Below are 27,355 nucleotides of genomic sequence, written 5' to 3' on the forward strand. Positions count from 1 at the left end.
GAGGCAGGCAGAGGCAGAAGGAGAAGCAGGCTCCCTGCCGAGCAAAGAGCCCGATGCGGGACTCGATCCCAGGACCCTGGGATCATGACCTGAGCCGAAGGCAGCTGCTTAACCAACTGAGCCACCCAGGCATCCCCTCATCCAGTCAATTTTTAAAGAAATCAGTGCTCTTGAAATTCGGAAAAAGAGAATTCATTAGTTGAACCTTTCTGTCTGGTACTTTTCTTCAAAATTAAATGACAGAATCACCTGGGGCAGTTAAAAAAAACCAGTGGTGCCCCATATTGAAAATCTAGGTACCCATTATTTGTTCCTTCTCTTTTTTTAATTAGATTTTATTTATTTGAGAGAACAAGCAGGGGAGGAGGGCAAGCATGGGTAGGGTAGGGGAAGGAGGGGTTTGAAGTAGACTACTGCTGAGCCAAGGAGCCTGAGGCAGGGTTCCATCCCAGGATCTGGACTGCCCTGAAGGCGGACTGAGCCACCCAGGCTCTGCTCACCGCCCCCCCCCCCCCCCCCCCGCGCCCCCATTTGTTTTTTTCAAAATACTGTTCTTTACCCCTAGAGATTCTGGGTTTATTGGTTTGGCATAGGGCCTGGCATTGATATTTTGAATGGTGATTCTAATGTGCCGCCAATATTAATAAGCACTATGAAAAGAAGTCTAGAAAAAACAGGAGTTCCAAAACCAACATTCTTCTCTGTTCTTGGATAAGTATAGATACAGGTAATAGGAAGAATAAAACAAACTTTATAAATGTATTTTTTCTCAGATCAGTTTTGATCCCAGAACATAGCCTTTTACCTCCACTAACTTCTGTCATATCAGCTTATTTAGAATAAGGACAGAGTGGTAGAGCAGTGAAGGGGCTAAGAGGGTAATGGTTATTTCTAGCTCTGCCTCCAGCATGTAGCGTGACCTTGGTAAGTCATTCACCCACCCTCTTTTCCTAAGGCCCCTATCTGGCCTTTTTTCAAGGAGAAAGAAACAAACGGCGTTGCTAATATTCTTTAATCTCTTAGTATCTCTTTTTAGTAATCTAAAGTTTCTTTAAACCTATTCTCAGATGCTTAAGAAAGAGAACTTCAGCTAGGGGTGTGTTGTGGGGTTAGAGAAGTCATAGCAGTGAATGAAGCCGGTCGTTTTTCTGTTGGCTTTCCAGAAAGTCCAGCTATGGATTTTGGGATTTTGTTTCCTCCCCAGAACAAAAAACACCTTTATTAGTGACTGAAGATAGAAGAAGATAGAAGGGAAGAAGATTCATTTGCCTTTCCGGGCTTTGATTGTCCTCAGATAGAACTCTAGCTCCTTGCCCTCCAGCTCGTAGTACCTGCTTAGTTAGCCACACTGGCCTGGACTTGAAGCGATGTTCTAGTTGCTGGAACTGCCCCTCCAGAAGACTGCTAATTTTAGCATTCTTCTTCCTTTCATCATATTTCTTAGTTTTCCTTGATTGTTTTTTGTTTAAAATTTCTTCCTTCTCCAGAGTCAGCTAGGCCTCCTTCTTGCGGCCCAGGGGCAGTGCATGGTGGGACTCCTGCCACTATCTGCAAGGTGTGGGAGGTGTGCCATCTGTGAGCATGATGCCATTCTTCACCAGGGGCTTGGTGCTGACCAGGTCGTTGGCAGATGCATTGTCAACAGCATCAGTACTCCTTGTTTTGCCGGGCTCAACACTCAGAGCCCCAGGAGAAGTTGCTCACATCCAGCCTCAAGGCACGGCGCTTCTTACTGTCTCCCCCTAACGCCGGCTGTGTGTGCGTGGTGGGGGCCAGCCTTAGTATGGCAGCGGGGTGTCCCAGCTCCCACTTTCTGTTCTCATGGCAGGGCTTTCTTTTGCCCCTGGTCTTGTGGCACTTAGGCCGATTGCCCTGAGAAATGCCTAGGGCTCTCCGTGTTGACTGTGAAAGAGCTAGCCAGGGATTTTTTCTTTTATGTAGACCTTCCTCCCCAGGACTTTGATCATAAACACTAGATTTAGTTGGAAGTCTGTGGATTTGCAGAATCAGACTTTATTCCAAGTACTTAACTCTTAGTTATCACTGCCAGTTGACTTAGTGGCCTCACTGCCATTCACCACTGACATGACTGCAAGTTAAATTGTTTACCTAAAATAACAAGGCGCAACATTGGAAAGAGCTTCAAATTTTTATTTTATTTTATTTATTTATTTGACAGAGCACACAGGCACAAGCATGGGGAGCAGGAGAGGGAGAAGCAGACTGCCTGCTGAGCAGGGATCCCAGGGATCCCAGACCCTGGGATCATAACCTGAACCAAAGACAGGTGCTTAACCCACTGAGCCACCCAGGTGCCCCAAGAGCTTCGAATTTAGACCTCTAATATTCTTTTACCTCTCTCTGTAGTTATCTAATTCATAGATTTCATCTAGTTGACAACTGTTTGTTTTGTTGTTGTTCTTATTTTTCTCCTTAAGAAGAAGTCTTTGGCAGTGGAAGGTATTGTTAGTATCTTTGTTGTTGGTGGTGGTGTTGCTAACTAACCCAAACTGTATCTTTTAAATACTTGTGGGGGATCAAACAAATTCAAGTATAATCTATTTGTTAGACTCAATAATTGCCATTTATGGGGTTTATTAAAGATTCAAGTCAATAGTTAAATATTTAAGAAGCCCTAGAGTTCATTGTTTTCTTTTTTGGGGTATAGATTGATGCATCTGAAATTAATGATGCATGTTTTGATGACTGAGGCATAATTATTTGGCAGCTTTTAATCTATACTACTACCCTCAAATGATTTGCTATATTATCCTGATACCCTTCTAGATACAGCCACATTTATGATCCTGGCTTTTTTCTAGCATACCTTTCTATTTTTACAAATAAGGCTTATGTTCAGCTGATATATACAGGTATGACAAACTCTAGCCAGTGCCATATGTTAAATATTTTGAATATTATCCGATTATAACACATAAGAATTTGCATTATGTTACCTGGTCTCAGAGAATCCTTCAAGACTTGTTTTCAGGGAGAGGTATCAGTCTTGTCCCACAGTAGCTTAGCAGAGAGGGGGAGAGTGGAGAACAAGAAGTATTCCTGTTTTGGTTTGGATTGTTTGAATTGGAAGTATTCTCCATGACCTTGCCTATACTGATGAGCTTTGCATATTGAGAGGGTGCAGTTGAAAGTTTTTGCCTATAAAGGATTCTCTCCACTCAAGCATCTACTTGGTGGCATTTGTTTTTCTAACTAGTGCGCTGCCCTAGGACAGAACCCTTAACAAGAAAGCAGAAGCCTCTGGAAGCTCTGTTTCTCCTAGTCAGAAACTTGTGGAAACTAAAGTAGGTCAGAGCCTCGCCCACCTGAGCCAGTCCCCTGTTTTTCACCCTATTTTATCTTTAGAGTATATGTTGAGGGCTTTTTTCACATTGACAGATTATGTTCAACAACAAGACAGTGCTCATTGTGTATGAGAAGATAGTTCATTGGTATCAGCTCATGTCCTCTCTCAGACTGTAATCAGAATGTGGTTATTCTTTCCAGATTAAATTTGTTTCCTGGGCATAAAGTGTTAACAGTGCCTTCGCTTCAATACACATAGGTGCTGGCGCGCACACACACACACACACTCAGAATTTAAAAAGAAGTAAAATCTGGCCGGTGTCTTTTCCATCTTACTGCCTTTAGGAAGTTATTTATTCCCAGATTCTGTTCCCTGCGATTTTGAGATGATCATTTCCTACCCATGACATAACTTGTATGTTACCCACTCTCTCTTTCTTCTGTAATAACAAAATTGCTGTGATAGCCATCCAGTCAATTTTTTAAGAAATCAGGTAATTCATTTCTAAATTGGAACTTGTTTCTTTCTAATCAGCTTGTAATGTATTACAGACATCACTCTCAGCATTGGCTACAGGCGTGATTTAATGCCGGGTTTTAATGACTCCTTCATTAATCCTTGTATTCTGGGACTTATCACTCACTGGCCTTTGACCACTGGAAATGATGAAAACTTTGATTTCATGCATATTGGATAACACTGGCCTGTTGCCGCTGGAGCCGTGAATCTCGCCTCCACAGTGACGTGTGTGATTGAGAGCGCTGCGGATGGATGGCTGCTCTCCCAGGCCATACGCTGCTGCCGAAGGGGTGAGCTCGATGTCTTTATCAGCTCAGGGTGACCTCTTCCCAGGCTCGCTGGATTTTAAGAAGGAGTCTGCTCTGATAGCTTCATCTCCTGGACAGGTCTTGTGAAGTCAGGCTCACCTTTTCAGTTAGTTCCTGAAAAATGCTTGCATTGAGAACGTGTATCTTCATAGCTGCACATAGAACATTTTTTTTTCCTTCTAGTAAAATAGATTTTATAGTAGGAAAGCATGTTTAAGACTGTCTATTCCGGGGCGCCTGGGTGGCTCAGTGGGTTAAAGCCTCTGCTTTCGGCTCAGGTCATGATCCCAGGGTCCTGGGATCGAGCCCCGCATCGGGCTCTCTGCTCAGCAGGGAGCCTGCTTCCTCCTCTCTCTGCCTGCCTCTCTGCCTACTTGTAATCTCTGTCTGTCAAATAAATAAATAAAATCTTTAAAAAAAAAAAAAAAAAAAAAAAAGACTGTCTATTCCACCTCCCTCATGTTACGAACAAGGGGCTGAGTCCAGGAGGAGTGATGCAACTAAGCCAGTGTCAGTATAGTGAAAACCAAGAAGAGTGATCAGAAACATACAGAGCTTACTATTTGCCAGGCAGAACCTAAGTAAAGTCTTTTGTTCCTTACAACAACTTCATGAGGTAACATTCATCTACATCAAGTCCAGTTTTCCATGTGACTTTTCTCTGTACTGTCTGCCTGCTGCCATCGCAGAAATGACAGTGTTGGTGGCTTTCCTTACTCTTAATAGTAGCATTGTGCGTGTTCTCGGAAGAGAGGGGCTCATTTATGTACTCTGGAGTCTTGTGGCTAGAGGTAATAACCCTACGTAAATACCAGGTGCAGGCCCCCCTGCCCACCGGTGCTCAGAAGAGAGGAAGTCTTCCTACCTTGAGTTTTCACAGATGCTCTCATATTACTGAGTGCTTCCTCAGTTAATTTCTTTAATTTGTTATTATTAGTTTTTTAAAGATTTTATTTATTTCTTTGACAGACAGAGATCACAAGTAGGCAGAGATCCAGCTGAGGGCGGGGGGGAAGCAGGCTCCCTGCAGAGCAGAGAGACGGATGCAGGGCTCCATCCTAGGACCCAGGGATCATGACCTGAGCCAAAGACAGAGGCTTTAACCCACTTAGCTGCCCAGGTGCCCCAATTTTTTAAATTTATTTTTAAGACTGATTTTATTAGAGTGTGTGAATGAACATGTGCCTAGTGACTAGGTGGGTGGTGATGGGCAGAGGGAAACAGAGACATAACAGACTTTGGGCTGAGTGTGGAGTCTGACACAAGACTTGATCTTACAACACCGAGATCACAACCTAAACCGAAACCAAGAGTCATCTGCTCAACCGACTATGCCACCCAGGCACCCCAGTTAGTTTATTTTGAACACATCAGTGAGCTTTCTAGAATCTGTCAGTGCTACATGAAGATCACATTGTAGAATCATTAAAAATGAGCCAGATTTTTTTTGCACAATGTAACACTTATTCTGGTGAGTATGTCTGCTTGACTGCAAGTGCTGGGAGTCATAGGAAGTGACTATTTATTTATATATTTGTTTTAAGCAGTCTCTGTGTGGAGCTTGAACTCACAACTCTGAGGTAAGAAGAGTTGCATGCTTTATGACCAAGCCAGCCAAGTGCTCTAGGAAGTGACCTATTAAAGTTCTCCTTAAAAAGCAGTACTCAGAGGCAGGAGTGGACAAACCTTTTCGGTAAAGGACCAGATAGTAAATATTTTGGCTTTGAAAGCCATATGGTCTTAATACAACTGTTTGGCTCTGCCTTTAACAGGCATAGACAATATGCAAACAAATGGACATAGCTATGTTCCAATAAAACTTCAATGAAAAACAAACTATGAGTCTGCAACCCCAGTTCTCAGGACTCAAACTATGGAGGAATGAATAGATACTTACAGAACAAGTGATAAAACCAGCCATCCAAATGTTAGGAAAATGGATACTTGTGACATAAGGAAACTATTTCTGATAGCAACATTATATGTAGATTTCAAAACAGTTAATGTGTAAAAATTTTGGAAGAAGTTGAAAGAAAACAATCTTAGAAAATGGCTGTGATGGGGTGCCTAGGTGGCTCAGTCAGTTGGGCATCTGCCTTTGGCTCGGGTCATGGCCCTAGGGTCCTGGGATCAAGCCCTCCATTGGGCTCCCCACTTGGTGGGGAGTCTGCTTCTCCCTCTGCCTGTTGCTCTGCCTGCTTGTGTTCTCTCGCTCTCTCTATCAAAATAAATAAATAAAATCTTTAACAGAAAAGAAAAGTGGCTGTGATGGTGGTGTACATTGTGTGTTGCATAGACTTGTAGAGAGTGTAGCTTGAGAACAGCTGTTCCTAAAATGTGGTGTTTTAAACAATACCTCTAGGTTAATACATGCTTTAAATAAATACTTGATGATTTCACTTATATCCAAAGAGTTATATATTCAAAATGAACAAGAACATCTTCCCACATCCCCACCCCCAACCCCCGCCAGAAACCTGGTTTTCCTTTAGGTGCAGGTCCATTTCTTGTAGTATTTTCTCTTGACCCTGGAAGCTCACTTTCTGAGGAAATGCTGGTTTTGGAAATTATTTGCAATACTTTCTGATGGCTTTTCACTTCCTTCTAATTGAACCGTCTCTACCGGTCACTGGTGATAGGACAGTTCACTTCCTCTGTTTGGTGCCACAGGCAGCTGTCCCTGCTACTTTTTAGTGATGGTGCTCTTCTAGTTATTTGGTCCTATGAACATGTCCTTGATTTTCTAGGTGTCTGATTCCCATTTTTTGTTAAATGCTACCCTGGGTCTGTCTAGAACACCTGAATCTGTAAAACAGCAGAGTCTTTCCTGTTAGTATTGTATTGCTACTCATTTAATTTTCCTTTTTCTTTCTTTTTGCTTTTCTCCCTTTGTCACTATCCCCAGATCAGTTCTGACCTAAACTTCCGTCCCTTTCGAAATTTTCAACCCAATCTAATTCAAGGAGGCACTGCCTCACACAGTGGTTTTGCCAGTCTCCTGGAGACAGATTTTCTTTTTGTTCAGTATGCCCCTTTTCAGATGCATCTGGTATAACAGCTGTATTCCCCCTCCTGAATAAAATATTTTAGGAAAGTGTCTCATGGTAAAGCACCTGGACTTTTAGCAAGATTGGGGGTAAACTCCAGACCAGATCCATCACCAGCAGGGTGGGAGGACCAGTTTTTATAGGGTGGGGATAAGACCACATGAATGAGGATAACGACTGAACTGGTGTTGTAAGAGTGCCATTTGTATCAATTAAGTGTAAGGGATTAGATAATCTGTCATTATGCTAATTCTGCGTAACAGATGGTGGAAAGTTCTGCATCTCAACAGCAGTATTCACCGTTGGGGAAATTAGCTTGCACCCAGATCAGCAGTCAGCCGGGAATTCCATTGAAAGAGAAATAGTACTGGTGATTACATTAGTGTGTCCCTCTAAGGACATCCACACGTGTGCTGGCTTTCTTGAGTATCTCTGGAGTTTACTTACTCTTGCCCATTGCCCTTTTTAAGTTACCAGACCTCTTTACTCCTGTCTATAAAGAATCGGAGGTGATTTCTCTCCATTTGGTTAATTTGGGAAGATCAAGATTAGAAGTAGGTTAGGTAAATGTGGCTCAAAGCAGTAGCATATTGTGTATTTCTTCAGAGAAAAGATGCCATACAGCTATTGAAAACATTGTTGATTATCAGCCTTTAGAAGTGAACTTCAGAGGTGAATGAGATGCAGGAAAATGGTTATGCTTTAAGTGACATACCATGCCTTTGATATGTATGTATTTAAGAGATATAATTAAGTCCTTTGCCCTCATATTCTCGAAGGGTCAATCTTGATCCTGGTATTTTTTTCTCTGTGAATGGCTTCCCTTCAGTATTTTATTAATGCAGAGCTTCACCTATCCCCTGAATGGTGATGATCATCAACTATATTTTTATTTGCTTATCTCTCCTAACTTACCACACACTTGCTTTCCATTACTATTTATGCATCCTTTTCTCATCTCAAAGCTAGTATGTTTAATACTAATATTGATTTAAAGTGGTGGCTTTCAAACTTGTGTGCCCTGGAATCACCTGTGTAGCTTATTCAAAGGCACCCTGGGCAATGGAGTAGACCCCACTTTTGTAAGTCTTCACTGACTGACTTTATTCCTTTTCATACCAGCCTGTGACATAGTGAGCTTGGATAGAAGCCAAGATTCTAGACTATAAGATCATTTTGAAGAGTTGTCCAGGTTGATCAGACAGCTGTCAGAATTGATCACTGTTCATACAGAGTATAGTTCCAGATGTGCCTTAAATAGGCATGGTCATTTAGATTTAATGGGTCGGTAAATTGGATTATGCGCCATCATTCCAGAAACAGAGCAGACATTTTGGACTGGAATGCCTAAAAGTCAGGAGCAAGGCAGGGAAAAGCCATCCACAGCTTTATTTCCCACCAGGAGCCAAAATAACTGAGGATGTTTGATCCTGCCTTCGTGACTCTGGAGATCTTGGGAGGAGAAGCAGTTTAATTAGGAAGGGGTGGTGGATTTGTTGATTTGCTAACAAATTCCCTCATGGATTTTTCACTGTTCCTTTTGCTGTCGTTCCACTCCATGTAGTCCACGGTTCAGACCTCAGTGAGTTCAGTAGCCTTCTCCATCAGCCTTTCCGCATCTGTCCCGTCTCCAGGTCCTCCTCCACACCGCTGCTGCTTGATTCCCACTAAGTGCTGTTTTCGAGTTACTTCACCACAAGAGCTATTTCAGATTTTCACAGCCATACTCAGTTAAGTCCCTTACTCTACTTCTCTCCCCTCATTCTCAGCAGACAGCCTCATCTCCTGCTTTCTGGAAAAAATACGGGCGTATCTAGAAAACACCTCGCAGCTCCACACTTGCCTTTCCCCTGCTTCCTTTTCTTATCTCCTGCCTTCCTTTCTCCATGGAAGATTTCAGCCTCTTTCTTTCCAAATTCATTTTTCTACATACCTGCTCTGAATTCTCTCCTTTGGTCTCCAGGGGATTTTGTGCCATCAGTTATCCCTTTACTTTTTAACTAACTTCTGAAAATTACTCTCCAGTCTTCTCTCTTTATTGTAGCTACTTTTCTTCTTCTTGCTTCTCTCCACAGCCAAGTTAATTAAAAGAGTTAAAAGAAGTTTTAATTCTGTCTCCATTTGCTCTTCGTTCCTTTACCATCTGCTTTGACCCCTCCACATCATTGAATCTGTGCTTACCTAAGAGACCAGTGCTTCCCTTAAGGACACTTCTCAATCCTTGCTTATATTTGATCTCTGTACTATGTAAAACTTACCACCATCTTTTTAAAATCTTTTTCTCTTTTCTTTTAGTGTGGCATACTTGACAGGATTTCCTTCTATAGTTCTGCTTACTTCTCTTCAGTCTGCTTTTGAGTGCTCCTTAAATATTTGTGCTTCCCAGGCTTCCATCTTGTCTTGTCCGTCTTCTTACCCCACCTCAGTCTCCACGGGTGATCTCATTCATCGCATTGCTTCGGTTTTCAGGTAGATGTTGCTGATTTCCAGACCTAGGTCTCTAACCCAATTCTTTCTTTCAGGCTCTCCCTACCAGCATATCCAGATACTGCCTGCACCTCACTTCTGAGATACCAGAGTGCAAAATGGCTAAAACTGAGCTCATGTTCTCCCCTGTAGAAAGCTATTCCTTCTCTTGAATGATCCCACATCTTGATTGATAGTGCCACCATTTAGTCAGTCTTCTGTTCCACCAATGTAGTGTCATCTTTCTCTCTCCCCTCTCACTCTCCATACCTGATTATCTGCTGGTCTCTATCAAGTTCATTCTAGCCTTTTTCTCTTCATTGCCCGGTTTGTGCCATCTCCTTACTGGTCCTAACTCCCTGCTGATCCATTTTCCACATTATTGCTGCAATTGGCTTCCTGATACACAAATCTGATAGTTATTCTACTGCTTAAAAGGCTTCATTAATCATCCACAGCCATTAGGATTAATACAAACCCATGATCTGGCCCTTGCTTACCTCTCCATGTTTATATTTAACATTCCCTGGCTCTCATCCATCATTTCTGTAAAAACCAAAAACAGCTTAAACTCACTGTTCTTGAAGTCATTCTGCTCTCTCTGTCTGGAACATACTTTGCTTCTAGATAGCTCCTACTCAACTGTCCGCATTTCACATCGTAGAGAGGCTTTGCCTTAGGAACCCTGCCCCAACAGGACCCTGACCAGGCGTCTGTGTCAGTGCATCATCAGCACCCTGCACTTACCATAAGGTTCGTGTGCTTACAGCATTAGGTCATGTGTCTCGCTTTTTTTTACTCCCAGTGCATCCTACAGTTTTTGCCACCTACAGGGTCTTTGAGAGAACCAGTGCTCAGATACCTTCCATAGCTCCTTTCCAGACTTACCTGGCCTATAACTGAAATGTAGATGTTCTCTGCCTCACATGGACCCATTGAGAATTTTAGCTTTGTAGGGGACCCTAGAGGTTCTTCACTTTAGGTCCCTTGGTATGATAGCACAGAAAAATGGGACTTAAAAGGTAAATGTCTTTTGTCAGGTTTGTTCTAATTAAAGTCAGAATTGGTCTCATGATTGCAAATCTGAATGAAATGCAGCTTCATTTATATGTAATAATAAATTGCATCTTGTCCTTAGACCACACGAATATAATGTGTTTGTTTTACTTTTCTACTTTGGTTTATGTTTTGTTTGTTTTTCCTTTTTCTTTTCCCTTTCTGGTCTCTTCAGCAGGTTAATTCTTTATTGCACGATGTACCAGGTACTGTTGGCACTGGGCATAAAGTAATGAATGCTGTAGAGAGAAATCTGTCTTTTAGGTGGAAATTTATATTCCAGTGGTGGCAAACAAATAAACAAAATATGTAGAACTATGTAGATGGTCAAATGCTGCAGAGAAAATAAAGCTAAGGAAGGATAGAGGAGAGGTATTCCAGGGTTAGAAGGAGACACATTGTCAGTAGGTACTCAGGCCCCACTGATAAGGGGACAGGCACAAAGACCTGAATGAAGTGAAGGAACAAGTGGTTTGAAAGCAAAGAGAACAGGGGGGACAAAGGTCTTGTAGTGCAAGTGTGCCCAGATAAAAAGAATGCCTTGTGGCCGGAGCAGGGGAAGCCACGATGGGGGCAGTGAGAGATGAGGTCAGTAAGGCCAGAAAGGGGGATAGCTGACCAGAGAGATTCTTGTAAGCCACTCCAAGTATTTGGCTTTTACCCTGAATGAGATAGGAGCCATTGTGGAGTTTTGAGCAGAGGAATAAGAACGAGTTTTGTTGACTTTAATCTTAAGGATTATTCTGGATGAGGATTATTCTGATTGAGAATAGAGTAAGGAATCTTTGGTGCTTTTGTTTTCTTTTTAGTAAGCTCAAGTTCTATTGACTTTTTCTTTTTGAACTTTTATTTTGAAGTCATTGTAGAGTCACAGAAGTTGCAAAAGTGTACAGTGGTCCATCCCATGTACCTTCTAGCTGGTTCCCCCCCAATAGTTGTAACAATATAATTATAGTAAAATTTCAAAGTCAGGAATGTGGCGTTGGTGCAGTGTGTGTGTCAGCATGTGTATGTCACGTGTAGATTTATCACATGTGTAGATTCCTGTGCCCACCATAATTTTCAAGACAGAAAACTATTCAGTCATCAGAGGGGTGTCCCTTGTGCTACTACCACACCTTTCCCCTCCCAACATCCATGACAACCATTAATCCATTTTCCATCTCTATCATTTCATCATCTCAAAACCTTGTATAAATAGAGTCTTAGAGTGTGTGATCCATTGAGGTTGACCTTTTTCATTTAGCATAATGCCTTTGAGATCCATCTGAGTTGGGTGTAGCAATAATTTTCCCAGTCTTTATATGGAACTTGAGGCAGGTCATCATGGTGGAAAGGTGCTTGTTTTATGACTTGAGATCTGAGTTCTAATCCAAGTCAGTCACTAAATAGTTTGCTAATCTGAGATTCAGAGACATTACAGTCAGTAAGATGAGAGAATTGGAGTAGAACATTAAGACCCTTTCAGCTCTAAACTCTCTGATTATAATGAATGAAGGATTTCTGATATTTCCTTATAGTCTATAATGAAGTCTGCCTCTCTTGTTAATATTTACTGTGCAGTAATCTTATAGTCTCATAAGGACTACTTAAGAAACAGCTCATAATCGTTTTATTGACATGTTGCTGCTACCTATATTACTCAAGTGTAAGCATGACAGGCCAAAATAGTAGTTGGCAAACTGTAAATGTAAAGGTGAGTCTTTGATTTTTTTTTTCTTCACTATGTTCAGTGATTAAGATCAGAAGTAAATCTCCTACTCTACCTAGTGAGTCTCAGAGATTCAAGAAATCTAATAAATTCCTGTTAAATGTCGGTTTTACTCTTAAACCGGTTTTACTCTTAAATCAGTTCTTTGAACACATTTCTACTAGTGAGTAAAGGCAGTTTCTTGCCATTGGAAAAAATACTTAGCCAAAGTATAAGGACCAGCCAGTGAAGAATCCAAAATTGGTCTTTAGTTTCCTTAGTAGAAAATATACTGTATACATACATACTTTTATTCGCTCATTCCTCTGTCCTCTTTTTTAATACTCCAGAATATTTGGGTAATGCATTATACCTTTTTTTTTTTTTAAAGATTTTATTTATTTGACAGAGAGAAATCACAAGTAGACAGAGAGGCAGGCAGAGAGAGAGAGAGAGAGGGAAGCAGGCTCCCTGCTGAGCAGAGAACCCGATGCGGGCCTCCATCCCAGGACCCTGAGATCATGACCCAAGCCAAAGGTAGTGGCTTAACCCACTGAGCCACCCAGGTGCCCCATGGGTAGTGCATTATATCTTAAACAAATAGTAGACATTAAACAGTTGAATAGAATAAATACCTGTCAAGAATAAGTAAATATTTGTCAAGAATAAATAAATATGTCAAGAATCCTGGCCTCCCACCCTTTTCCACTATTTTTTGGTGTGCACAGAAAGGATAGGGCTCTTATAGTCCCTAGTAGAAGGATTGGAAGAAATTGTGCCTGCTGCCACAATATTCTACAAACCACAACCAGAAATATATATAAATATACCTTAGTGTTTGTATACTTACTGAAACCATATGTAATCTACTTTGCCTTGAATATTATCAGCTAGTGCTATATAAAAATACTGGCAGAAAGGTGAAGCTATTATCAAATATATATGACTATTGATCACTAACTGCTAGTTCATTTTTAAATTATGTTCAAGCTTACATATTCTAATCTATTTTTTTTTTAAGATTTTATTTATTTATCAGAGAGAGAGAGGGAGAGGGAGTGAGCACAGGCAGACAGGATGGCAGGCAGAGGCAGAGGGAGAAGCAGGCACCCCGCTGAGCAAGGAGCCCGATGTGGGACTCGATCCCAGGATGCTGGGATCATGACCTGAGCCGAAGGCAGCTGCTTAACCAACTGAGCCACCCAGGCGTCCCTCTAATCTATTTTTTAGAGCAGTTAGATCTACTCCCTTATTTTATAGATACAGAAACTGGTACAGGCTTAGCTCCTTCACAAGTTTTAAACCGCCGGAGAGCTGGGGTAAGAGCTGAGATCCTCTGCCCTGAATCACTTCTCTGTGCCAAGAGTTCCTTAGGAAACAAGCTCATCATTGCCGTCTATGGCCACAGAGGGCTGGAGCAAGTGGGAAACATTAAGCAGCTTTCATTGTTGAAGAGTAACTATAAATGCTCTGTGTAATTTCTCTCTGGTCGGATGAAGCAGAATTGATCAACATTTATTCTTAACATTTCTTTTTTATAGTATTCATTTGTTTTACTGTGTTACTCTTATATTAAGATACAATTTCATCTTAAACCGGCTCCACACCCAGCCTGGAGCCCAACGCAGAGCTCAATCTCAGCACCCTGAGATTATGACCTGAGCCAAAATCAAGACTCAGATGCTCAGCCAACTAAGCCATCCAGGTGTCCCCTATGTTATATAGAATTTTTAAAGGACAGCAGTACCATAAAGGAAAAGAGGCTGAGAATCTGGAGGATCTTAGATGCCCGTTGTAATGGTGTCACTCTCTGTGTTTCTTTAGACTACCCATTTAAACATGTTCAATTTCTCTCTGGGTCTGTTTGCATCTGTATATGGAGGTTATTGGCTTGGTTTATCTCTTTGGGCATTTTTTGCTCAAAAATTCCATGACTCAGTTATTACTTTGTTTTCATCCAACGCCCACAGAACCCCTTGGGAACTCGAATGAAATCAGTCAGCTAGCCAATAAATATTTATTGAGTGCCTACTAGGTGTTTGGCACTTAGATAAGATATATATATAAAGGGAGATAAGATACAGCAGTACAAGATGAGTGCCAAAGGAGCAGCACAGCCAACAGTATAGAGAGCAGGAGAGTGCAAGGTGCTTGTTTGGTAGTGAAATGGGCTGAGATTGAGCAGAAAATTGAGAGGAGATTAATGGACTAGGTTTAGAGAGGCAGATGAGGCTCTTTTGCAGAATACCTTTAATAGTCTGTTACCCTATAATTTGTGGTACTGCTTAGCCAAAGGAAAACTGAAATTGGAATAAAAAACTGGGCTTCTAAACGTGGCTCTGCCACATAGAAACAGGATTGCTTGTGGTAAGTCTGAATCGTTTACTGTTTGTACATACTGCTGTGTGCGTTGCAGGCAGGAGCAGGTTAATGTGTTAAATGCCTGTCCTGTAGTAAACTCACAATAGATGGCCATTAAATCTGAATTTACCTTTTGAGTGAAAATCAAAGAAATTGTTCTGTCATCTGATGTTTACAGCATGGGGCTTGGGTTAGGTGATTAGCAAGATCTTTTTTCTCACTGAAATGCCAAGTCTCTGCATAGCTTTTCTTGGTTCTAACTATCACTGGTGACCTTTAGAAACTTTCAGTGCCTCACGTTTCTCATCTGTAAAATAGGGATGGTAAGTGTTCCTAATTCCTCAGGATTTTGTAACCATTAAGTGGATTTAATAAATATGTAAAGCACGCAGAATAGTTCTTTAAAAAGTCAGTCTTCCCTCCTTCCCTCTAACCATTTTCTTTCTCCTAACCCTAACCCTCTCCTCCTCCTCCTCCCTTCTCTCCCTCCCCCCACAAAACCGCCCCCCTTCCCTCTCCTCTCTTTCCCCTCCATCATCATTTCCGTATATGATAACTTAGTATTGTCTCTGTATTGGAAAAGTTCTCTGATTGTGGTGGGTTTGAGAATGAGGATCGCTCTCAAGGCCAGTGCTTTAAGGAGCCTTGACTGACTGTGTTTAGAATCCGTGGGCATTGCAAGGAAACCAGGGAGGGGGAGGCTGTTGTAAGTAGTCAGGTGAGAGGCAGTGAGAGCCACAACGGGGAAAAAGAAAAGAAAGCATTGATGAGAGAAACATTGGAAATTTGAGTTAAAGTTTTGACAATGAATTTTATGTGGAAATATTAGACATCAGGCCTGGGTGACTGGGTGGATGATGGCCCTATGGTTAGAGTTAGAGACCTTAGGAGATTGAGCTGATTTAGTAGGTTTTAGAAACACTTAATCTGGGGAAGAGAGTTTTATTTTTGAAATGCTGAGTCTTACATGGCGATGAATCATGTGAATTCACATGTCCTGTGAATAGTTGGAGACATAACCGCATGGCATATTTAGCATTGAGGGGACCAACTCAGCTGGGTTGGGAGTACCTATTTGTTAGAAAGTTTACTTTCTGCAAGCTGGATCCAGTGTTTAATTGCTTAGTTGTTTTGTGAAGGATCTGTTTGTGTCCTGGGAAAGAAGCATGTTTGTCTAAAAGACGGAGTGTCACTGTGGGTACATACTCTATGTTCTGTCCTAGAGTATAAGGGAGATTCAAAAAAGTCCATGCAGTTTCTGTCTATGAAACAGAGATTTTTTTTTTTTTTTCACTATTTCTCTATCTTATTTTGAGGGTTGGAGATTGGGGAAAATCTCAGGTATTTGAAGGTGGACATCATTTTATTGCCACTTGTATTTAATATGGCCCTCCTGCTTCATCCAGTGTTCCTCATTGTCCTGACTATCTCAGATATGACTGGTAAGTGCAGTGAGACTCAGAGGAGCTAGCATAATAGAGCGTAATACCACAGATATCCTTGTCTTAGAAAGCTGTATCTATGATACTGCTGAATAAATGAAACTGTCGTGTAAGAGGTGGCAATAAGATTACAGCACTGCAGAAATCCCGGGGGCAGAATAAAATTGTCTATTTAGTAAGCATAACTATTTTATATAACTATTTGATGTTACACAGCTTCCCCCTCCTTTTCTAAATCACTTTGACCCATATTTTTCAGCACTATTCTCTCCGGTAGTCAGAGTTATATAGCAGGTTAGATGTTTAATTCTGCTGCTTCCAAGTATATTTCCATCTTATTTTCCTCCCTGTTAGTTGTTCTTTCAGGAGATCAAGAGTAGGTGTGACCTCACATGGGGCGTGAGTGGAAGAAGGTAATGGGTAGGATATGGCTCAGAGACACCTCGGAGTAGAAAATGAGCTATTCTGGACAGGTTGAATATGAAGTGACTTCTCTTCATCACCCACTTGTGAAACCCTGGTCTCTAGATATCTTTGCTTTTATTTCTTTCCTTCCTAAACTCAAGATTACTCTTGGTTGCTCAGTGGGACATGGCCTCTGAAGCTAGAGATGCTTTTGTCAGTGCCCAGGAGTAAGCCTGTTATCAGTAATGAAGTTTTGATAGATGTGCTGTGGGGATTCAAGGATTTAATCTGTCAACAAAGCAGAAATTTATTCATTGAATTTTTTTTTCTTTTTCTCACCCCTCCATCTTCCCTTTCTCATTCCTTCCCTCCTTCTCTCCTTCCCTCCTTTCTTCCTTTTTTTCTTCCTTTCTTCATTTCTGCCAGTCTGCTAGTTTATGGGTCTCCTTTGGTTTCATTCGAATGATGTATCCTTTCAAGTTCTTCAAATTGAAGTCAGTCTCCATCATTCTTCATTCTTCCCCTGCATATTCTCCTCCTGCTGAGGAAGAATGATTAGGATTCATTAAATTAAAAAGAGAAGACAGAGTTGTAGTTCTAAGAGTTCTTGACTTTCCTATCTCAACTCCAGTCTCTAGAAAATGCTCTCATTGACAAAACAGTTGTGTTTAGAACCTGTACATCTTCTGAATGGTCATTAAATGTGAACTGAAACCTACCGAGAGAGTTTTGTTCAAAAGAATGGGATTTCTTTGTTTTTGTTTTGTTGCTTCTAATGTTCAGATCAGTCTCATTCCATACTTGCCCGTTCTTGAGTCTGACTTTCTGGGTTCATGCTTCTCTGAGGGCCACACTGTGTCTTGTGTTCCACATAACTACAGCTGAGTTGGTGGGTCTAAGTGTCAGGAGCAAGGATGTCCTCTCCAAAAACTCCAGGTGCCTTAATGCAGCCCTTGGTAACCATTGCTTTTCTCCCTTATTTCACCCTTGTCTCTGACTGAGCCTTTTTAGGGACATCAAGACATTTGAATCTTCTTTGTCTTCAGTTTGTGTCATGAATTCTGGGAAAGTCTCTAGCCACTGTTCACATCCTTTGGTGGTCATCCTGGTGAAAGGACTTATTAAAGGGGTGGGGGGAAAAAGGAGCCTTTAAAGGTTAAAAGATTTTTTAAAAATCCATCTTAGTTATTTTTAGAATTACATTATTTCAAAGGGGGAGTGAAAAAAATAGGGAATGTGTATGGTAGGAGAGAGATTCAGTAAATCTATAAAGGATGGTGTGTGCCACCTCAGATGTTGCTAATTACTGATGCTTCTAAAACAATCTCCTGTCTGCATATGCCGCTTGGTTGTGTGGGAAGTGCCTCTTGAATGTGTTTTAAGAAAAAAGTGCGGGGGGGGGGGGCGTTATTGTTCTGGATTCATGGGACCTCAGTCAGTGGAGATTGGAGGATAAAGACACTGGGTGGGAGGGGCAATGTGTTACCCTCTGAGTCATCACAATACTGGGTTCTGGAAGCTACCTGTTGCTCCCTAAGACTTTTTCCTGTTTTGAGGCCTACCTAAAAACCAGTAACATGATGAAAGAGACCTGTTCATTGCCCGTTGTCTATAGATGCCTCTCATATAGAATTTCACTCTCTGCCCCTTATAGCCTATTTTGTCAGCCTATAAAAACCAAGTCTGTCTCAAGCTGGAATTGTCAGGTTCCTGCCTCAAAGGGCGTGGATATTAGAGGTCTTAGTGTGAACTTGTAAAGAAGATCTAAAGGGAGCCTACCTTTTGGGTCTGTTAGCTGTTAATCATTTTCCCCACTTCTGCTCGCTCTTTTAGAGTAGAGAGCCAACCCTTTGAGTATAGGTAGACCTAATATTCTAAAGAAAATAGCTTTCTAGTTCTTGCTGCTTTCTACCTTCTTATCAAATCCTTTGGTGACCTTTCTCTCTTTGCTTTTCTCTTACCTTTTTGTGAAGAAAGACATCAGTACCCTGTGACTTCTCTGGTTCAGCCCCACAGTAGAACATCCCTGTATAGCGGAGGAAAAGTGGGATGAGCCATCTGGTATGGTAGAAATCAATATTGGAACCCTGTCAGCTGGGGATCTCCATCCCTGCACTTGTGAGGAAGCCTGTCTTTATGGCAGAGGTACAGCCAATGTGAAAAGGATGTGAAGGCAGTTTTCTGGCTTTAAGACTTTGGAGTCTTTGAGGGTCATGGGTGACAGAGGGCCAGGCTACATGCCTGATGTCTTGTCATGTCCACGTTCTCATAGTAAATAGCCGTGGGGTGCATGTTGTGCTTAGTTTATGAATTTGACTACAGGGCCTTGAAGTTATTGTAGAGACATTGTATGGAAAGTGTATGTGTTGGGGATGCATGTGCACATATGAGAGATGAAATTCTGATCCAGGTGCTGTGAATTCTGTGAATGAATTAAGCTGTTAATTATCTTTCAACCCTCTCTTTTGCCTCAACTGAACTATAGTTAGAGGCATTTCTTTTTAGGCTTGCATTATTCTGAATGTGTCCATGTCTATGTTTGCCTTGAGGAAAATATTCTGCTTTTGCAATCTCCATGGACACTTAAGTGGTTGATAAAATGTAGATGTTTTCTAAGTGGAAGCTGTTTAGCTCAAACAGCTAGATGAAGCTCTTTGAGCCCAAGCCATTGAGTTATCTATTATCTCAGTCAGATGGAGGATGAGAGGGGGTGTGTAGGCATGGGCACAAGTGTGTAAGTTATGGAATTACTCTCTGTGCCCACTCTTGAAATACTTATCCATGTAACCTAGGTTCTGTTTTATCAGGTTATGCATTCTCTTTAAGTGAGCGCTACTGTTAGGATCAAATCATGGAAGTCACAAAATGTATGTGAGTGAGTGAGTGAGTATATGTGTGTATATAGTAAAGGTTTTCCTATAAGTAAAACTATTAAGGATAGTGGAAGCCAGGTTTCTGTCAGAAAGGAAAGTACAAATATAGAAAGGAAGAAAATGAAAATGAACCCTATAGTGTTGGAGTGGGATTGTGGGTATCTTTGTGAACTCCTGGTATGTTGGTTCAGGTTTTCTAAAAAGCTGATGCCAAGACAGAATTAGACATGAAAGAGATTAATTGGGGGAAAACCCTTGGGTGGGAAAATGGAAAGGGAGCTGCAAGAGGCTGGGAGTGCCATCAGACTGCAGTACAGTCCTAATCTCCTTTGCAAAAGGTGGGAGGAAAGGGAGGTTGAATTGGAAAAGTCTCAGCTGCCCAGGTTATAAGAGAATTACCGCAAAGCCAACAAGGAGTCCTCAAGCCAGAGTTGCCATCAGAGGAGTCCCACATCTCTCAGCAATAGGCCTGCCTTAATATCTGCTGTGCTCCGGCAAGAAGCAGCTGGTGGGAAGCATAGCCTTGGCTGAAACAGTGATGGATTTCAGAGCACAGCAGCTGGGACTGTCAGTCAATTACACTTCCTGCAGTCAGAGCTCCGAGAGGCACATTTTCATGACTGCTGCACATGGTTTTCAGTAGTTATAGATTGATATAGAAATAAACATATAGAAATAAAGATGTAAATGTGGGCTATTCAGATAAATGGCTAATTTCAGAGCTGCAGAAAACCGTACAAGATAAGCCTGGAACATGTTGTTATACCAGAAAGCAAGGAAGTGCTCAAGGAATGAGGCAGGTGGGGGCAGGTCTACTGGAAACAGAAACCAGCTTGACATTGGCCAAATTGGGAACAATTTCAGTATCACAACAAATAATGATTGTTGTGGATTATGACTTTAAATAAAATGACATTCCATGACCTTATACTGCTACAATTAAATAAATGAATAACTTGGGAATTTGAGGGATGAAAATCATGTAATTCAAAGGGTCTTCTTGGAAAATACCTATCCGTCATAAAGAGGAAAGGAGTAACTTTACAGTGCAGAAACCTGATAGACACTACCCTAATGAAGAGATCGAAGTGAACAATAAGTACATCCATCACTTCTATGGTATTCCTGCCAAAGATGCATAACTTGCACCTGATCACAAAGAAACATCAGACAAACCAAAGTAACTGGCCTGCACTCCTCAGAAGCGTCAAGGCCGTGGAGTAGCCTAAGACAAGACTGTGGAACTGTTCTAGACTAAGGAAACGTGGATCCTTTTTTCCCCCAAGTATTCTATTGGAATAATTGGCAAAATTTAACTAGTAAATTTGTGGATCAGATGGTAGTAGTGTGGTCTTATTGGTATCGTGGTTCTGCTCATTATTATATTTTTAAAGATTTTATTTATTTATTTGACAGGCAGAGATCACAAGTAGGCAGAGAGGCAGGCAGAGAAAGGGGGAGGAAGCAGGCTCCCTGCGGAGCAGAGAGCACGATGTGGGGCTCGATCCCAGGACCCTGGGATCATGACCTGAGCTGAAGGCAGAGGCTTTAACCCACTGAACCACCCAGGCGCCCCTCTACTTATTATTTTTTGATTTTTAAGAAAATATCCTGGTTTATAGGAAATGCACACTAAAGGTTTTGGTGGTGAGGGTATAACAGGTGGGTTACTCGCTGGAAGATGGATCAAGGAAGGATGGCCTGTTCTTTGTTACATACAGTATGTCCAACTTTCTTTAAGTTTGTTTTAAAATTAATACCAGTTAAGTAATCAGGGTAATCTTAGACAGTTATCTGACCTATCAGTATGTTGCTATTCCAGTCTTAGGGTAGGAGTTAGGAGTGGGGAAGGCAGGCAAAATTGTGACCAGTTATAAACAACTATAATTCAAACCTACTTTTTAAGGATGCTCTTCTCATGTATGGGCATAGAACACCTGTTGACCATGTTGGCAGAATATACTACCGCATGGTTTCAGAGGTATTGTATAACGGGAAAGTGTAAGCTTTTTGTAACCTGCTGGCTGGGGTAACAAATGGACAGGGAAGATGTCAACTACACGCAGATCTTTTGAGAAGGTCTGTATGTGAGTCCCAAGCTCTTGGTGTTTGTATCAGGAATACCTGATCCTGCCTGATGGCAACGGTTCACTTTTACCAGAATCTAAATTTCTCTTAGTTTTGGAGAAACATTTCAGTCCCCACACTAATTCTTTGTGTTTCTAGCTGCTACCAAGAGATGATTTCCTGTTAGACTTCCAAGGCTGTTAGGTCCTTTTTTGTATGCTGATTGTGAATTATCCATTTGAGCCAGACATGTGTAATTGGAGTAGAATTACTGATACACTCAAGAAAGCAGAACTTATAAATTTGTCTAAAGCAGCCTAATGCCATAGCACATAATTTAATGTTCTCTTTTATTCACTGGGCAACTGATCAATACACCCCTGTTGGTTTCGGAGCCATCTTTGGCCAAGGGAAAAATCTCCTGACCTTTCATTAGTAGCCAAAAGAAATGAATGAGTCAAGTACATGGATCTGGGCTAATTCCATTTTCTTCTCTCTCCCTTTCATTCTCTTTAAATTCAAATTTTAGATAACAGGGAGGGGAAAGACAAAAGCTGTTAAGGCACGTAGAAAGCTTTTGTCCTTGATTCTATGCTGGCCAAGCTTGGTTAATAGTTGCTTAGGATAGTAATGTTCCAGCGCTATATTTCCAAAACAATTGGGTGTTCTTCTGATATTCCAAAGAGTATCTCAAAATTTTCAAGATGTATTAAAACAAAATTAAAGGGATGTACTATGATTTTGCTGCATTTAATAATTATCCTAAATAAACTAAGTGCATTCAGAAAATATGTACTGCCTACTTTATGTCAGCTTTTGAGCTAGGCACTTCAGTGCAGAAAGATGCAGTCTGACCCTCTCAGACGTCATAGTTCAGAAAGGAAGACAGACAGTCAATTAATAATTTTAAGATGGTGTGATGAATCCTCACCGGGGAAATATACACCAAGAAGAAAATACATGTGATGTTGATTTCACATGCCTGGCTTGTAGTAAACACCCAGTAATGACAGCTGGTATTTTTTCATGTGGTTTTACTCTGCTCACTGCTCACTAAGTACCAGCACCACTGTTCCTCCAGGAGAAATCTGTAATTAGGGGTAAGAAGTGAAGAGAACATGGCTTATGCTCTAAGCTCTGGAGAGCTAAGGGGGAGGCTGGTAGTGGGCAGGTTGTGGAGTGGGAATTTGAGGCCTTATCTGCTTTGTCTAATAATGTCTGTTGGCTGACAGGATACAGAAGGGAGGGATTGTGCCCTTGGTTCTCTGCTGGCCTTGTAGGTACTCAGTTCAGTTCTGGGAATTGATTTGAGCAGTATTAACAGAGGTGGATCATTAAATGTTTGTGCTGTTTTGCTTTGCTTTCTCTATCTTTTCATGTTGAGGCTTATTTGTGTGAATCTTTTCTTGCCTGCCTAGTCATTCCAGCTTTCTCCTCCAGACCCCCTGTTTTGACTGTAAAATGTCAGCACACAGAAGTTCAAAATGCAGTAACGAATATGTCTTTGTTCTTTGGGCATTTCCAATCACCGTAGGGCGGGTGGCGCTGTCCCCCAGTCTCCTTTCTGACCTGTGCTGGGTGGAGCTGCTCTCCTGCCCTCCTGGGGCTTCTTGGTAACACCCTTAAATTCGCATCGTATGTCAGTACCTACAGCTGCTGGTTCGGGGCTGTTGGCATTCTCCACGCTGCCAACCACAACTCTGTGATCATGACAGCGTTTGCCAGCACGCTTCTGTGGTGACTCAGGAGACGGGGAGGCCAGCAAAGCAGCCTCTTTGTGGGAGTGGATTTTGAGAAGTGCTAATTCCGTGGCGGTTTGGAGATATTAATATCGTGCTGGCAGTAGATAAACAGGCAGCAGAGGGGCACATAATGAGAGAGAGTCAGCCATAGCATCTTTTCCTCTTTTCCCTACCCGCACATAATTTTTTCTTCGTCTTTTAAAAAAGTAAATTCCTGGGTTTTGATGAAGAGAACCCTTCAGTGGCTTAAACATGCACATACAGTGGTTAGTCCAGCGTCCAGCTTCCAGCATCCCCAGGGTCTGAGGTTCTAAGAACACTACTGTGCTGAGGGTTGACATTCCTAAATAACACTAAATCATAGCATATGGTACAGTAGCCTATTGCTTATCCTACCTCCTCCCTGAAGGGCGCTAACCAGATGGTTTGAGTGGGGCCTTTGGTGTAACCATGACAGACACAAAGAAAGCCATAACCATCCCTCTTCCCAATAGTATAATCCCTCTTGTCCTCCAGTGCTTGCTACAGGTCATTTTTGGAAAATTTGTTTTTGCAGTTTGCAGCTTATTTTGCTTCACATCAAAGGCATCTTTCCGGCATGGGGAGGAATCTTGCAGATAGGTTTTACTTGTTGTCTCAGAGTCCTTCCCAATGTACTCTTCTCTAGTTAAGAGTATATGGCGGCCACTTACAGTGGCACCTCTTATTCTGGGGAAGAAAAAAAAAGATTCGACACACTTGAGAATTGCCTGAAGCAGGGTTTTAATCTGAGTCCTTCTGTAGTCCTGCAAGGACTCTATCTGGAGCATTGTTCCAAAGCTGGCCGTCGCTGATTCTATACTTTTTACCTGGTTCTTCCCCCAGCTCATGCCATTCCTTCATAAAGAATTTTTATTCCACCGTAGAAACACCACCACCACCCCCCAAGACACCTGCACCTGCCACCAAATTCATTCACAGCCTTACCTTCTAGAAGCCCCTTTTGGGTGGAAGAGCTGCTGTCAGGAGCTCTGAGAAGAGAAGCATGGGGTGTTGTTATGTTCAACTAACCTTTGTAACATTGCCAAGCTGGGAGCAAGGCATTTTTCTAGTTACTGTATAGGCTAGAAAGGAGATATTAAGAAATTTAGGTCATGCTTTTATGTGTTTTGTTTTTTATCTGTGTGCCCGATATTTCAGAGAAGACTTTTCTTGAGGGTAGTGGCTTGTTTATAACATTCTGTAAATAGCCCTGCATAATGTGGGCTTTTTACAGATATTTTCTGATGGTTTTTCTATATGGATTGGTACAGCATCTGACTGTAGTAACCAGAAAGATGCTGAGCTAGGGGACTTTGTTATTCTACCTCCTGTTCGGGGTTCTAGCTTAGCGGCTCATTGGTCTTGAAATCCTTGGCTTCTCCCTCCCTGTGTCAGGATTCGATAAGACCTCCAGGTGCTAACTGTTATTATTTCTGTTGACTGAGCCCCATATGCACCTCTAGTGCTCACTGACCTGTCTTTTCTGTTGCAGAAACATTGCCGAGGCCCTTGTCAGCAAAGGTCTAGCCACGGTGATCAGATACCGGCAGGATGACGATCAGCGGTCCTCTCACTATGACGAGCTGCTTGCTGCAGAGGCCAGGTGAGATGAAGCATCCCAGTGATCACCTTGAGACCTTGAGACCAGCAGTGTTGCTTTTTTCCTTGCCCACTATCCTGCCTGTCCCTGAGCAGAATGTGATGGAAAGCAATACACTGAGAAAGCTTATAGTATGCTTTTATCCCAGTTTTGCCCCTATCCGAAGAAAAGGGGTACACTTTAAATGTGCTGTGTAACCTTGGTTGAGTACACTTGGGCCTTCGTTTGTTTAAATCTGCAAAATAGGCATACAGTAGATAGGATCTCATGTAGATGTCATATGAAGCATAGATTGAGAGTACAAGATATTTTTACCACCATCGTTTCGTTGCCTGGGCCTAACAGTGAAGTTCTGCTTATGTGTGCGGGACATTTGCCTCAAGTTCTTACCTCCAGAGCCCTCTGCTCCCTGGCCCCTCCCATTCATCACCTCTCAACCTTTTGTCATGTACAAAGGAAATGAAAACATTTATTAGGAAATGAGTTTTTGTTTCACACTTCTGACAGCTGGCAGGAGAGCATTTGAGAAGCCCGGTGACATTTTACTCCTGTCCTTCATCCCTGTGGCTGGTTGCCCCAAGGACGTTTGTACTGCTTGGTGTTTTTTCTTACCAGTGACATTCCTCGTGGGCTCTTACTCACAGAGATGTCTGTCCCTGGATGGTACTTGTAGTTTTGTGATTCCCAGACTTCCCAGGAAAGAGCAAAATATGAGATGTTGGTGAACTGACCAGGGTAGTTCAACAGACTGCTTGGTCTCAACCAAGATGTAGCCACTGTTTGAAAGAGGCGCACGCCGCCCTTAGCCACTTGTTTAGTTCTAGAAGTTTGCTAGTTGCCAGGTTATGCTCTGCGGTTTGAGGAGGAATGAGTTTGGGCACATGTTATCTGTGCTTCAGACTTTGTCATTGAGATCACTTCTTTTGCTCTTTGGCCCAGAACAGTGCCCTGATATGTGACATATCCGAACCGTTTTCTTTCCCCTTTTATGTTTATGTTTTTATTTATTTATCAGAGAGAGAAAGAGTAAGCACAAGCAGGGGGAGCCACAGGCAGAGGGAGATACAGGCTCCCTGCTGAGCTAACACCATGTCACATCCTGATGGATAGAGCATCTGTAGACTTGTCACATAGAATGTCAGCTAAGAAATCAGTCTGTCAGACTATTGTAGGTTTTTGGATTCTTTCTTGTGGGCTTTTCCCAGTAGGCCCTGTCTAAAACCTAATTCATGTATGCAGAGAGTTTAAGGCTCCTTAATGGCCAGCACAAAATAATATGATTCATAATCCATAATTGGTGTTCTCTCAGTCCTCCCTCAGTTCTTCCTTCTCTCCCTGTCTATATTATCACTAAGGCAGCCTGGCTGGAAGAACCCATATTGGGAAATGCAGCTTCACGTCGCTAAGTACCATCTGATGATCTGGCTCCTCCAGGAATGGATAGTGATTAGACCACACTTCAGCGGCATTCAGAGGGCGAGTCTGTGCTTAGCCTGTGGGTGGGCTCAGTGTGACCTAGTGGTACCTTGAAAAACACTTTATAAGTTCCCAGCATAACAGGAGCACTAAGCAGTACAATGGGATCTAGACTCCTGTTTTCGGCCCAGTGTCACTCTGCCACTAGTGAATATTTGTGACTGATAGACATGAAAATAATTTGCATAGCTGCTCTGGAAAGTAAGACAAAACAAACTTTCTTCTTTTTTTTAATTTTTAATTTTTTTTTTTTTAAAGTAAGCTATACACTCCATGTGGAAGGCTTGAACTCGTGACCCTGAGACCAAGAGTCATGTGCTGTACTGACTAAACCAGCCAGCCACCTCAGCAAGCTCTCTTATGCTGCTGGAAATAGCTACATGTGCTGTGTTTAATGGGTATACATAGGAAGTGAAAGGGTTTTTTTTATAGATTATGTTCTAAATATATTTTTTATTTAGATTACAGGTAACTTACAATATAATACTAGTTGCAGGTGTACAATATAGTGATTCAGCACTTCCAGACATCACTCAGTGCTCATCACAACAAGCACACTCCTTTATCCCTATCACCTGTTTCCCCTGTCTACCTCCCCTCTGATAGCATCAGTTTGTTCTCTAGACTAAAGGGTCTGTTTCTTGGTTTACATCTCTCTTTTCCCCCCACTTTGCTCATTTGTTTCTTAAATTCCACATATGAGTGAAATCATATGGTGTGTGTCTTTCTCTGACTGACTTATTTCACTTAGCATTATACTCCCTAGCTCTATCCATTTTGTTGCAAATTGCAGGTTTTGTTCTTTTTTTATGACTATTCCCGTGTTTGTTTGTGTATGTGTGTGTGTGTACACACACATACACACCACTTCTTTATCTATTCATCAAGTGGACACTTGGGCTGTTTCCATAATTTGGCTATTGTAGATAATGCTGTTGTAAATACTGGGTGCATGTATCTCTTCGAATTAGTATT

At 41.8% G+C, this 27,355-nt stretch overlaps 1 protein-coding gene and 1 pseudogene across 1 annotated transcript in view; one reads left to right on the plus strand and one right to left on the minus strand.

The window, feature by feature from the left end:
* The window catches only part of SND1 (staphylococcal nuclease and tudor domain containing 1), a 411,934-nt gene that overhangs the window by 198,237 nt on the left and 186,342 nt on the right, over window positions 1-27,355 (plus strand). The window contains exon 13 of the mRNA XM_004741837.3: window positions 24,797-24,907. Within this exon, the coding sequence (XP_004741894.1) occupies window positions 24,797-24,907 (111 nt within the window). The remainder of the gene's footprint in view (window positions 1-24,796; window positions 24,908-27,355) is intronic.
* LOC123394809 lies at window positions 1,262-4,284 on the minus strand (annotated as a pseudogene).

The sequence above is a fragment of the Mustela putorius genome, unplaced genomic scaffold, assembly GCF_011764305.1.
Source record: "Mustela putorius furo isolate JIRA1106 unplaced genomic scaffold, ASM1176430v1.1 tig00003845_pilon_pilon_pilon, whole genome shotgun sequence".
In the NCBI taxonomy this organism is placed as follows: domain Eukaryota; kingdom Metazoa; phylum Chordata; class Mammalia; order Carnivora; family Mustelidae; genus Mustela; species Mustela putorius.